Here is a 13,224-nt window from a genome sequence, read left to right on the forward strand (position 1 = left end):
AGCGGAATTCTCTCTACTTCATAATTTAAGCAGTCTTGGAACAATCACGATATATGTTATGGAACGTTGATGAAAATCATTTTAGTGTAAATATGATCCATGAAGTTCTCTGCTAGGGGAAAAAAATACAAAAGTGTTTGCACTTTATTCCTACTGCCCAAATCTTCCTTCACTTTCTCCAATTCTTAATTGGAGAAATCTAAAGACTGTACTTTGCAAGGGAGACAGACATTAGAAGAGACAATGCAACAGAATGCAGCTATAATACCAGCCACATAAAAAATGTGGACCACAGAGTAAGTGAGACTGCGGCACAGGCATAAGTTACTAGCATGACAAGTGAGCATTCACTCACACCAGCGCCAAACATCTGAGTCACTGTACCTGCATAGTCATGAAAGCAAGAAATGGTTTAATCATTTCTGGAGAATTAAATGGAAAAAGCTTGGGCATAGTATAAGGCAGCCAATCCTGGAATACCAAACTGTTTTCTTAATGGAAAAAACAAAAACAGAGAAAAATTTGACCTATTAGAATAATGTAAGAAAGGATAGGCTGTAATATTTAAGTAGCATAATGAACTTACTTATGCTCATTGCAGGTGGAAAAGAATATTGAAGCAGTAAAAGAAACAGATATAATGGATCTGGGTGAATCATGCCGACATGCATTGCACCTTTAAGAATAACTACACCGCATAGGGGTAAGGCAATGTATCTAACAACAAGGATTCCAAAAATAATTGAAAACTGCATGCCCGATCCTTCTAAACCTGAAGAAAATCCAGTAACTGTCATTAAATTGTTGTTTATTTTCGGAAGAAGTGACTTCAATAAACTTAAAATTGAAATTGAAGACCAAATATTCATGTCCTTTGTTACCATCAAGTAAGCTTGCCCCAGCTAACAAGGTCATAGTTGGAATGGCAGCATCACTGCAAATAAAAAAAGAAATTATATAACATATTTGAGCTGTCTAAAATAAGATAACCAATTTTCTTTTGGCATTTTTTTCCTCCATGCAAGATTTCTTCTGAGAGTCACTTAGAGTATATTGTGTTTTTAGTCTGCCTGCTGAAACCTCAGTCCCATATCAAGCTATGGTCTTCAAGATACAAGACTCTGGGCAAAAGGAAGGAAAACAGATGCAATACTTACCCCAGCATGGATAGAGAGTTTTCAACCGCACGAAGAGGGGCATTATCACCGACTAAAGCGTTATGAAATAGAGGGACTGCACCAATTATCAAGCCAATAATCTACATGTGGAAAAGGTCAGAGTCAGAGGAAGTATCCTTGCTGGCAATCAAAGGTTTTGGTAATCAATAGCTTAACTGGAAGAACTTTTAGAAAGAAAAATTTTTGTCAGTCATTTTTTTCACATAACATGTCTCCTTCATGCTGAAGTTTATAAATATCTCTCCTTTAACTAATCAAGATAAACAACAAAAAAGTGCGTTGAAGGAAACTACTGTCATACTGATCCAATTGTTGCTGGTGCTAACAGGGCCTTCAGATTCATCTTTTCCACTAGTGCTTTAAATTCCTTCATTATCTTTTCCTGTTTTGTTACCTGCAAACTCTTAAAAAAATGTAAAATCAAAACTTCAATGCCATTACACACGTAAACATGCAAATGCCATAATATTCATTATTCGTCAATCAGGTACTATGCAGAATGGCAAATGTTATTATAAGTAAGCATGTTATGTTGCAGTCGTATTTTACTACTCAAGTTTTTCTCCTAAATAGTCATTTGGACAAATCACAGTTAGTCTCAAATATTCCATTCGCATTAAACCAAGCGTATTAAAAATCGAGCCTTCAATATTGAAAGGGTTCAAAGGAAATTAAAAATATACACAATATAGAGTGAACATATTGCTTTAAATTATATTTGAATGTTGAACAACCTTAGCATCTACCTCTAGCATTGCACTTCCAGTTTCAGGTCCAATGGCACAGTCATTTGTTTGCGAGGTGTTCTGTGAAGTGACCAATGGCTCTGTTGAACATGCTGAAGAATTTTCAGGATCAGTTTCTGGTGTAGACAACGGCTTTACTAGGGAATTTGCATCGGAACTCTTGCATGAATATATCCGGACAAGGTTGTAGACATAAGTCCACATGAAAATGTTTCCAAGCTGAAAAACTTCAAATTAGAAAATTTTCCAAAGTTTTCCCACTGATAAACATGTTTATTTCCCAATGTTTGGAAGTTAGTGTCTTACTGCTAGGGTCAGAGAAGCATATGCCAGTCCATTTCTGTTACAGACATCCTTATCTCCAAAAGGACTGCTTGCTTCATTACATATCGCAGGAATAATGATAAGAGACATGTTTCCCATATTTCCTGTTGACATCACCCAAAATAGTCAGAAACACAACATCCTTAGTTCCAAGTCTCTCTCTTGCTTCATCTACTATGTCTCCAAAACAGGAAATTTTGATCTGTTTAGCAATTTGGAGTTAAACTGGTGATAATTGATATGATGTGACTAAATTTTCCTGTGTTTGATCCTTGCCCGGTATGGTGGGACTGTGTTATAGGCTTATAGCACGGGTTAAAAAAATATTAATGAAGGCTCTACTAAGCTTAAGTAAATTTGATTTGTATAATGAAATGAACAGAAAAGAAACTTTAAGTCTATACATGGACCTGCCTGCTGCACAGCATCCCAAAATAAGCCCTCGCAAATGATGAGGAACTCTTGTTATTTTAATAAGTAACCATCCAAGTGCAGACCCAATGATAAACGTGAGAAGAACATTTAATGGCATGAACCACCTGCACATTTAGTGGAGGCCTTAAATAAAAGCTAACAAAAGAAAATAACAGAAACTAAATTTTCCAACTTCGAAAAGAAAGGAAAAGACAATAAAACGAGTGGTGAGAGAAGAACATACAGCATGACAAGGCTCTTAATCGTCATGGCTTTAGCCAGGTTGCTAAGTGCAAGAGCAGGAATGAAGACAAAAAATACCATCTGACACAAAAAGAAAATGAAAGGGACTTTCTCATGTTATTTGTTGACAATACATAATGCAATTTTTCTTCTCTATCCTTTTGTTTATGAATTTTAGCAATCGTAGCAAGTGGCTTTGGATAAAAATTTTTCACTCTGACACAGTATATTACACTGTAGTCATCAATTATGAATATCTGAACTCTTCTCTTTTACCATTTCTTTTTTGTTTGTTCGCGTTCAAAACCACAAAAAGTAATACAAGGGTCATGACCGGTCTTTATTCTTCATTTGATTCTGAAAAGAGCAGAAAACCTAATGTATATTGTATGAAAATTTTATATCAAGGAACAACAACATAATTCTAAAAGTTTAGAAACACGCAAAAAAGAATGAAAGAAATGAAAAAGATGAAACTTACAGAATTCACATGCTTCCTGGCATCCTTCTTCAGTATACTAAATCGATCCAGAGCTAGAATTATCCCAACAACAGTGATCAAGAGTACCTTCAGGACTGGCATTAGTGCAGTAAAGAAGAGACTCCAGAAGTGCATGGTGTCTTTTTCCCTAATTACAACATGGGAAAAGAAAAAAAAAAAAAAAAAGGTCTGGTAATATCAGCTGTGTAAACAACAATTTATATGATTAATCCAAATATATTGAATAAACATTCACGAGACTAATTGACTGCATATTTATTGCTACTAAGTGAAGCACCGTCGTCCTTTGACCGAAAGTCTGTACGCGATTAGAATTGAAGAACTGGTTTTGTAAATTCTCGCGACATGCATTAATGTGAAAGGATCCCTTGATCTTTAAAGTCACTAACTTTTATCTACTGGTGACAAATTCAGGGTCACGTAGAAAAAGACGCCAAGGCCAGTGCAGAACTTGAACGTCCAATCAACCTTTAGGCAAATAGATTTAGCGGTAGGGATAGCTATCGTTTGATCGAGAGATTTCACAGTGGTTTCGTTTGATTCAAACACGATGGATCAAAGGAAGAAAGTTTTGCAAGAGGTCCCTTCGACTTGGTTTGATAATTATTGGTAAAAATTTAGTAATATGGTCCCTGTCCATTCTCTCTATGTTGTCCTTTTCCTGGCATGAATTTGCCCATAAGGCTCTGGCAGTCCTCCTTTGCTAGTAATATGTTCTGGACCTTTCAGATAGAAATACTGATTGACGTGCGGTCTCACTGTTAACAGTTGGGACTGATTGACGTGCGGTCTAACTGTTAACAGTTGGGTTTGGGGCCCGTTGAAGTTTCAATGATAGTGCCTTCATACTGCTTTGAACTTTTAGGGCTGTAATTTGTTTTGGTAAAATCAAAACTTCGATCCCAGTAGTTCTACAGTATCTTGGAATTAGCTTTCTGCTTTAAATTTTCTTAAATAGCTCCCATATGGTTCCCACATCAAGACCCTACGGTTTCAGACGTTAATGACAGACAGTTTAATTGCATGCATGGAAGGTGACTAGCGAGGACAACTGTGGACTAGAGAGTGGGTTCATTGTTCTCATCATTCATCGTTGTCGAGAGTGGGAAATAAAAGAGGAAAAAGAAGCAAAAGTTACCAAAGCTGCTTGATTATTCTCATTCTTTTTCACTTGTTTAGCAAACAAAAACCAGCAGATATAATCAAAAAGCGTGTCCTGAAATCACCCATGAACAAGAATGAGAAAGATTGTGGAGATAGGACTCTGTTGTACTGGAAGAAAAAGAAAGATTATGACTGATAATTGTAGACATCGAATGATACGTGAGGGGCTTGTGCAGAGAACCAAACTCCTCAATGCAAAAGAAAGCTTTCAGACGGAGAACCAGGCTTTCTATACCCAGCCAGCGGGAGATAAAACTTAAAAGACAGAGCAGAAGAATAAAATGGAGAAGAAAACGTGAGAGAATGGAGTAAAGTTGAGGATATTGCAAACGAGTGAACAGCGACGCTCGCTTGTTCTTACATCTTAGTACACATGTAAGCCAATGAGAAGATGACAGTCCCACTATTTTGGCTAAAGTAAGCCTTGCTTCATCCTTGTGGCATCTTCTGCAAAGTGCTCCATATATAACCAAGATAATTATAACGAAGGAGATAAATCAGCTTTCCTTAAAAGTAGCCAGCGTGGTGGAAGGAAAGAAGCAAGCACCTGAATTACGTTCCCTCCCATTAGAAATCATGGGTTTTTTTTTTTTTTAAAAAAAAAAAACCTTCCATTAAGGTTCATGTTGGATTAAATGCATTGCATCATGTGCGTCTCTCTCAACTACGTACCCAACAGGCTTACGCAAGTAGGACACCCACTATTGGCTATTTTCTTTTCGAGTTCAAAATTAGTAATAATTAGATTTTATTTAATTTAGAGCTATTAAGTACTAATGACATGAGATTACAAGTAAGATCAAACCATGACCTCTCAACCATTGATATAATTAGATTAATTTGGAAACTCAGTGAAACTATTTAAATTTTTTTTGGCCAAAAAAAGAAAGAAACTACTTAAATTTTCTTTGGTTTGCCATCAAAAAAATAAATAAATTTAATTTAGATTATTTAATATTTTTGTTAATTGGTGCTTTTTTTTTTTTTTAAAAGATATCATCTTCGTTTTACATTACGGTAAAAAAACTTTAAAAGATAATCGTTAAATTAAATACCGTGGGACTATGATCAGAATTGGGGTAAATAATGGGCATTGTCAGCGGACACTTCTGAGAAGACAGCAATTAAACATAGTGGACTGTACTGTTCATTACCAATCCAGCAGCGGTGGCCACTAGATTGACAACAACATTTGAATTTGAAATATCAAAATGACAAAAAAAAAAATGCATTCGTTGGTAAATCATTGATACCACGATAGCGTAATTCATTTGTTTGCTGGAATTTGCGCTACACATTCCTTCTTCCTAGTTTCCTATTTTGAGACTCCAATGTGCTTTGCTTTCAAGTTTGAAGAAAGGGAATGCAGCAGAAAAGCTCTATAGTACAAGCCACATGAACAATGTGGACCACAGAGTCAGCGAAGCAGAGGCACAGCCATAAGTTGCTAGCATCACGACTGAGCATTCACCTACGCCAGCCCCAAATAACTGAGTAATTGTACCTGACAAAGTCATACAAGTAAACAGGTCATTATAAACCCAACTAAGTTATCAGCAAAGATGCTTCCAAATTCAATCAGAAAATGACATGTTTCATTGGGAAATCAACTTACTTATGCTTACTGCAGGGGGAACAGCATATTGAAGCAGTAAAAGAAACTTGTACAATGGATCGTGGTGGATCAAGCCGATATGGATTGCACCTTTAAGAATGCCTATGCCAAAGGCCGGCAAGGCTACATATCTAACAATAATGATCCCTATAATAATTGGGAGTTGCATACTTGATCCTTTCAAACCTGAAGAAAATCCAGCATCTGTCATTAAAATCTTGTTTATTTTCAAAAGAAATGACTTAATGGAAATTAACCTAACAGAATGGAAATTGAAGACTAAAAGCTCATGTTCTTGATTACCATTTAGAAGATTTGCCCCAACTAACAAGGTCATAGCTGGAATAGCTGCATCGCTGCACATCAGAGACACGTTTGAGCTGTATATAAAATAAGTTTTCTTGAGCACGATCAAGATAGAAAAGCCTACATACCCAAGCATGGATACAGAGTCTTCAATTACATGAAGAGGAGCATTATCACCAACTAATGCCTTTTGAAATTGAGGGATTACACCGATCATTAAGCCGATGATCTACAATGGAAAGGGTCAGAGGAGGTATTCTTGCTAGCAAATAATTAGGCATGGTAAGCAATAGCCTAATTGAAATGACTTTTTGAAAAGAAATTACTTTTCTTTCATTGCTTCTTCCAATTTTTTTCCTTTTCACGTATTAAAGTGAACATATGGCTATGCTGGGGTTAGTCTAAAAATTTTACATCAAGAAAAGATGGCACACTTAAGTCTCAGAGAATTGCCCATTTACATTTTGATTCCTGCTGTCTTGTTCAGAAGAAATTCACTTGGTTCGCATATAAGTTACAGAACAACCTTACTTCAGCACTCATTTTCTTTCAACTATGAACTTTCTATAAGCAGTGCGCATTATTATTCTTCATATAATATCTCTACTTATACACACACACCCCACTCCTATCTTTCTTAACTAATCAAGAGAAGCAACACAAGTAGTGTAAAAGAAACTCTGTGTCATACCGATCCAGCTGTTGCAGGTGCTAACAGGGCCTTAAGATTGATCTTTTCTGCTAATTTTTTTAATAGCTTCATCAACTTTGCCTGTTTTGTTACCTGCGAACTCTGGAAAAATGTAAGGTCAAAACTTCCATGCCTTATTATATGTAAAGATGTAAATGCAATTGTTATTCACTGGCCAAATATAAAGCAGGAAATGGTATTATAAGCAGTTTTTCTTTTCTATTGCACTTGATTTTGACTACTCATGCTTTGCCGCTAAATAGTGTTTGGACAAATCATGATCATTCTCATGAATTCTCTGACATTAAAGGTACAAAAATAATCAAAATTTTAGTAGCAAAAAGACCAAAGCAGACATAAATATGCACACTATAGTAGAATGAACATATTGCTTTAAATTATAAAAGAATGTAAAATAACCTTTCCTACTCTGTCATGCCTTGCAATCTCAATTTCAAGTCCATTGGCAGAGTCTTTTGCCTGTGAGATATTCTCTGCAAAGACCACTGCTCCAACTGGAAATGTTGAAATGTTATCAGGACTGGTTTTAGGCAAAGATGCAGGATTCATTGGGGAATCATCAACTTCGCTTGCTTTGGAATTCTTGCATGAAGATATACGGACAAGGTTGTAGACATAAGTCCATATGAAAATGTTTCCCAGCTGAAAAACTCAAAATCAGAAACACAGAAGGTTTCATAGTGGTTCAGGGGTTCTAAAGATTTCCATTTGGTTCAAAAGAAATGCCTTACTGCCATGGATAGAGAAGCATATGCCAGTCCATTTCTGTTACAGGCATCCTCATCTCCAAAAGGCCTGCTTGTTTCTTTACATACAGCTGGAACTATGATAAGAGGCATGTTTCCCAAATTTCCTGTTGACATCCAACCCAAGACAGTCGTAAACATGATATCCTTGGCCTAACAAATTTTTTTTTTCTTGCCATTGATTTTGAGTTAAACTGGCACTTGATATGATACATCCGGAGCTCCATGACCAAAATGTCTAAGGTTTAGTTCCAATGATGAATTTTGTGATTAAGCATATAAGAAATTATAAGATTGTTAGAAAAGGGGTTAATATAATGATTGGTCTATATAGTTTGCCTTCGTTTTGCTTTTGGTCCTAAAGTTTCAAACCGGAGCTTTTGGTCCCTTAAGTTTGCTCTGTTAAAAACTGTTAGTCCCTCTAATTTAAAAAAGACTTGGTACTTGTGTTAACGATGTTAATGATACTGATGTGTTTGTAACACTGTTAGTTTTCAAATATATATTAGAGAAAAAAAAAGTTCAGAGAAAGATAATTTAGCAAAACATAGGGAGCGGCCCAAATATGTACTCGAGAATATCAAAGACTAGTTCTCGAATATATATTAGAAAAAAACAGTTCAGAAAAGGGTAATTTAGCAAAATATAGGGAGCAACCCGAATATGTACCAGAGAAGACCAAAAACCAGTTCTCTAATATATATTCAGGAACTAACGGTGTTAAAGACACATCCACATTATTAACACCATTAACACAAGCACCAAGTCTTTTTTAAATTAGAGGGACTAACGGTTTTAAACGGAGCAAACTTAAGAACCAAAAACTCCGGTTTGAAACTTTAGGGACCAAAAGCAAAATGAAGGCAAACTATAAGGACCAAACGTTGTATTAACCCTTAGAAAAGGAACACCTAACATAAGGAAACTTGCCTGCTGCACAGCATCCCAACACGAGCCCATGCAAATGACGAGGAGCTCTGGTTATTTTGATAAGTAACCATCCGAGAGCAGAACCGATGATAAAAGTCAGAAGAATATTCAATGGCATGAACCACCTACATGAATAATGAAAGCATTAGAACTAATATAAGACATGAATGAAAAATAAACTTCCCTCTTAGAAAAGAAAAGGAAAAGAAATGAATGGATCAGCGAGAAAGAAACATACAGCATAATTAAGCTCTTAAATGTAATGGCTTCAGCCAGGTTGCTGAGAGCAAAAGCGGGAGTAAAGACAAAAAATACCATCTGAAGAAAAGAAAAGGGAACTGCACATGTTAGTTGTTATGAAAACATATTCCTTTTCCCTCCATCCTTTTGTCATTCACAGGGAAAGAAACATATTCAGAAACTGACAATTCAATAATCGGACAAAAAAGGAAAAGAAATATATTAAATCATTAAAACTGTCAGCTTCTTGTGATTTTAGCAATAACAGCTAGCACTTAACAGATATTGCAGCAGATGATTGTCATCAAGTTTTCAAGTATGAATGTCGTGTAAGAACCCCTCCCTTTTACCATCTTCCTTTGGATTATGAGAGGGGGGGGGGACACATACACATACATAAGGGCAATATAGCTTTCATCCTTCATCCATTTCTGCAAACTAGACAAAAAGAGAACAGAAAACAAGGGAAGAAAGAAAAAGTGGAAAGGATAAAACGTACAGTATTTAGGTGCATCCTAGCGTCCTTTTTCAGTATACCAAATCGATCCAGTGCTAGAATTGTGCCAATAGCAGTCAGAAAGAGCACCTTCAGGACTGGCATTAACGCCGTAACGAAGAGTTTCCAGAACTCCATGGTGTCCTCTTTCTTTAAAACAAGGAAAATGAATATGCCTCTCTTCCTCTGTCCTCTTATTCACCATCTAATTTCGCGAAACAAGAATTTGAGACAAGAATATGAAGTGAACATCATCATTATTCTTTTTGGCCTGAGACAAGAATTTGAGTCTTCAGAAGCATGTGTTGTGTTATGTATGTGCGTGCGTCTGCATAACATATCATAGCATATTCAGGAGCAGTAACCCGTGGGATACTCGAAACACTAGCAACACAGTGATATTCTAAGGTACAAGTTTGTTTCTAATCAATAAATCTTCAAAACTAAACAATCTAACAGAGAGAATAGGCCAAAACCAGAAAAAAGTCAAACGGTCAAAATTAGAGAATTAAGGGTTGATTGGATCATACACGAAAGTCCACTACCTGTAAAACTAAAAGTTACAAAACAGGGGAGGGAAAGAAGAAAAGGGAATGCATGATGTAAGAGTGGGGAAAAGGAAAGAAGGAAGGAATTAACAGATGCTCTGTTCTGTACTTGCGCTACGAAAATAACAAGCAAGAGCGGAAGATGATGGTAGTAGGGCACTATGCTTGTAATGTTACTGCTCCACCTGAGAGTCATTGGGAATGGATCTCATTCTTTTTTTTCTTTTTTTTTTAATATAGAAGTGTTCAAATGACGATCATGAAAGATGCAGAGAGAGGGGGCAGCAAAAGGTTCATGCACTACATAATTAAGGCCACGAGGATAGCACAAATAATAATAATAATAATGAGATGAGCTTTTTGTATTACTCTCATCTTTTATTTAAAGTAAAGCAGCATTCAGTGCCATAATATTATTTTCTTGGTACATCTAACAGTATTCTAATTTTATTTATAGTGTATCTAATACTAGGATGTTATTTTCCTGATACTTCCAACATTCTAATCGTATTATAATACATCCATCACCTTAAACTATAAATAATACTACCTCCGATCGTTAATATAAAAGCTAGTTGACTAATTTGAGTAGAATAAGAAAGTTTGTTAAGTTAGTTAGTTATAATACATAGATATTATCTTCTCTAAAATATCCTTATTAAGTATGTATATTAGCTATAAAATCTTTAACATGTGTAACCACTACAATAACTTCTTTAGAAAAAATGAATCAATATGAGAGAAAAAGTGTATTGAAATTTCATATTTAAGACAAAATTAAAAGTCAAATTTACTCTTATATTAAATATCAGAGTTTAATATGAATAAAAAATAATGTCACGGAGTATTGGATATATAAGACAAGCGACGCGTAAGATTCCAGGAGGCCCTCCATGAGGAGGCTTTAAAAACATCCACCCGTTGTTTAATTAAGACCATTATTTGATGTCGGGTGTTTGGCATAATTAGCACGGCGCATAACAAAAGGGATGAACGAAGATGGTTTTTGCCATTTTGGGGGCTCAAGACAAGAAGCCAGAAACGGAGTAGAAAATGAAGGGAATGTGCTTTATGTTAAATATAAATAGATATACCTTTTTTTAACCAGAAAATAAATAAATATACCTTTCTGCTTCTTACTTATTACTATAATATGCTAGCTAGTGACGAGTAATACTTTTTTAATTTTAATTATTGTTTGCTTTTCAAAAAGTGAAATTGGAAACCAGTGGAGCTCATTCTATGGTGAGGAATATGACGCAGCTCAAACGTACAAAAAATGGAGTTCATTGTAGGGAGCCAATGATGCGTGTGCGCTTCTGCTTCGTGAATCTTCTGGCTCACGCATGCTTTCATTCCTCTATGGGCAGATCGTTCATATCAACTCTGGACAGTATATATCTAATAAGTTTGGGATATTTATTGTTCTCATGAGCACTCAAACTGATTCCAACCCGAACAAGTAGTGTTTCCCAATCATGTTGCCTCTTCTCAACGAGTTTTGAAACTTAATATTATCTTCAATCCTTAATATAAAAGTTAGTTTAACTTTTAATCCAAATATAAGAATCCAATTCATTTTTTCTCTCATATTTATTTACTTTTTTCAAAGAAGTTATTGTAGTAATTACACATATTAAATGTTTCATCAAATGACACTTGATTAGCAAGAATATTTTAAAAAAAATAACACTTATTTATTACAAAAATAACTAATTTAACTAATTTTTTTAATTTACTCAAATTAATTAATTGGCTCTTACTCCTATGGTCTTATTTATAGGGCAGAGAGAGAACAAATTTTTTGGTTCTATTTATAGGGCATTGAGAGAAATTTTTTGCATGGATGTATAATTTTACCCTTCATTAATTATTGTGCTGACTTTGTTTACATGAGGTATAATATATACTCCTCCAATCCTAAATATAAGACCCTTATACACACTAGGGTCTTATATTTAGGATCGGAAGAGTATTAAATAGGGATAAAGTTGAAAAGTTGTTGAATTTTGAATGAGAATTAATGAAGTATGAGATTTTTTTTAATCTGTATGAAATAGTTGGAGGTAACCATAAATAGGATTATAGGAGTATATTAAACACAGAAAATTATAAAGATTATTATTCTAACCGGTGCTTTACAGGAAACCAGCACTTGTTAATTAACACATCCATGATTTATGTCTTTTAAAAAATTTATATTTAAAGGCTTTTAAAATCACAAATAGTTAATTGTAATAAATAGATGTTATCTTATCTAAAATATCCTTATTAAGTATGTGTATTAGCTATAGAATCTTTAACATGTATAACTACTACAATGATTTTTTTTAGAAAAAATGAATCAATACGAGAAATAAAGTGTATTGAAATTTTATATTTAAGACAAAATTAAAAGCTAAATTAGTTCTTATATTAAATATTAGAGTTTAATATGAATAAAAAATAATATCACGGAGTATTGGATTCATAAGATAAGCGACGCGTAAGATTCCACAAGGCCCTCTATAAGGAGGCTCTAAAAACATCCACCCATTGTTTAAATAAGACCATTCTTTGATGTCGGGTGTTTGGCACAATTCGCACGGCGCATAACATAAGGGATGGACGAAGATGGTTTTTGCCATTTTGGGGGCTCAAGACAAGAAGCCAGAAACGGAGTAGAAAATGAAGGGAATGTACTTTATGTTAAATATAAATAGATATACCTTTTTTTAACCAGAAAATAAATAAATACACCTTTCTGCTAGTGACTAGTAATACTTTTTTAATTTTACTTATTGTTTGCTTTTCAAAAAGTGAAATTGGAAACCAGTGGAGCTTATTCTATGGCAAGGAATATGACACAGCTCAAACGTACAAAAAATGGAGTTCATTGTAGGGAGCCAATGATGCGTGTGCGCTTCTGCTTCGTGAATCTCCTGGCTCATGCATGCTTTCATTTCTTTATGAGCAGACCGTTCATATCAAATCTGAACAGTACACATCTAATGAGTTTGGGATATCTATTGTCTTGATGAGCACTCAAACTGATTCCAACCCAAACAACATAGTGTTCCC

The 13,224-nt window shown here is 35.0% G+C and overlaps 2 protein-coding genes across 10 annotated transcripts; both read right to left on the reverse strand.

Moving 5' to 3' along the window:
- Positions 1-4,988, reverse strand: LOC114727049 (protein PIN-LIKES 3). 8 transcript variants are annotated; one of them, XM_028913765.1, is made up of 12 exons: positions 4,933-4,988; positions 4,546-4,623; positions 3,387-3,534; positions 2,907-2,986; positions 2,663-2,787; positions 2,231-2,352; positions 1,913-2,143; positions 1,480-1,581; positions 1,158-1,258; positions 882-934; positions 587-772; positions 1-384 (listed from the first exon to the last, which is right to left on the reverse strand). In XM_028913765.1, exons 2-12 carry the CDS (start codon positions 4,566-4,568, stop codon positions 260-262), a joined length of 1,296 nt encoding a protein of 431 aa, XP_028769598.1. In that variant the 5' UTR covers positions 4,569-4,623; positions 4,933-4,988; the 3' UTR covers positions 1-259. The 8 variants fall into 8 exon arrangements, with proteins under 8 accessions (XP_028769598.1, XP_028769601.1, XP_028769600.1 ...); XM_028913768.1 differs by having other exon boundaries at positions 1,480-1,572; positions 1,925-2,143; positions 4,731-4,973; XM_028913767.1 differs by having other exon boundaries at positions 1,925-2,143; positions 4,731-4,973.
- A 690-nt stretch (positions 4,989-5,678) lies between these two features.
- On the reverse strand, positions 5,679-10,156 carry LOC114727047 (protein PIN-LIKES 3-like). Of its 2 annotated transcripts, none has more exons than XM_028913761.1 (10): positions 9,620-10,156; positions 9,119-9,198; positions 8,881-9,005; positions 7,936-8,057; positions 7,604-7,846; positions 7,184-7,276; positions 6,621-6,721; positions 6,490-6,542; positions 6,187-6,372; positions 5,679-6,075 (listed from the first exon to the last, which is right to left on the reverse strand). In XM_028913761.1, exons 1-10 carry the CDS (start codon positions 9,752-9,754, stop codon positions 5,951-5,953), a joined length of 1,263 nt encoding a protein of 420 aa, XP_028769594.1. In that variant the 5' UTR covers positions 9,755-10,156; the 3' UTR covers positions 5,679-5,950. The 2 variants fall into 2 exon arrangements, with proteins under 2 accessions (XP_028769594.1, XP_028769593.1); XM_028913760.1 differs by having other exon boundaries at positions 7,184-7,285.
- Between the last annotated feature and the right edge of the window lie 3,068 nt (positions 10,157-13,224).

The sequence above is a fragment of the Neltuma alba genome, unplaced genomic scaffold, assembly GCF_004799145.2.
Source record: "Neltuma alba isolate B1F8T4 unplaced genomic scaffold, ASM479914v2 tig00012431_pilon, whole genome shotgun sequence".
In the NCBI taxonomy this organism is placed as follows: Eukaryota; Viridiplantae; Streptophyta; class Magnoliopsida; order Fabales; family Fabaceae; genus Neltuma; species Neltuma alba.

What these genes read in the sequence shown, in the direction of transcription:
- LOC114727049 (XM_028913765.1), bottom strand. Translation starts at nt 4,568, where the DNA reads ATGAGAATAATCAAGCAGCTTTG. An exon ending in ATGCTTCTCTGACCCTAGCA is followed by an intron (nt 2,144 to 2,230) that starts GTAAGACACTAA and finishes GAAGTTTTTCAG; the next exon opens with CTTGGAAACATTTTCATGTG. An exon ending in CACCAGCAACAATTGGATCA is followed by an intron (nt 1,259 to 1,479) that starts GTATGACAGTAG and finishes TTCCACATGTAG; the next exon opens with ATTATTGGCTTGATAATTGG.
- LOC114727047 (XM_028913760.1), bottom strand. Translation starts at nt 9,754, where the DNA reads ATGGAGTTCTGGAAACTCTTCGTTACGGCGTTAATGCCAGTCCTGAAG. An exon ending in GTTGGGATGCTGTGCAGCAG is followed by an intron (nt 8,058 to 8,880) that starts GCAAGTTTCCTT and finishes GGATGTCAACAG; the next exon opens with GAAATTTGGGAAACATGCCT. An exon ending in TCCCCCTGCAGTAAGCATAA is followed by an intron (nt 6,076 to 6,186) that starts GTAAGTTGATTT and finishes TGACTTTGTCAG; the next exon opens with GTACAATTACTCAGTTATTT.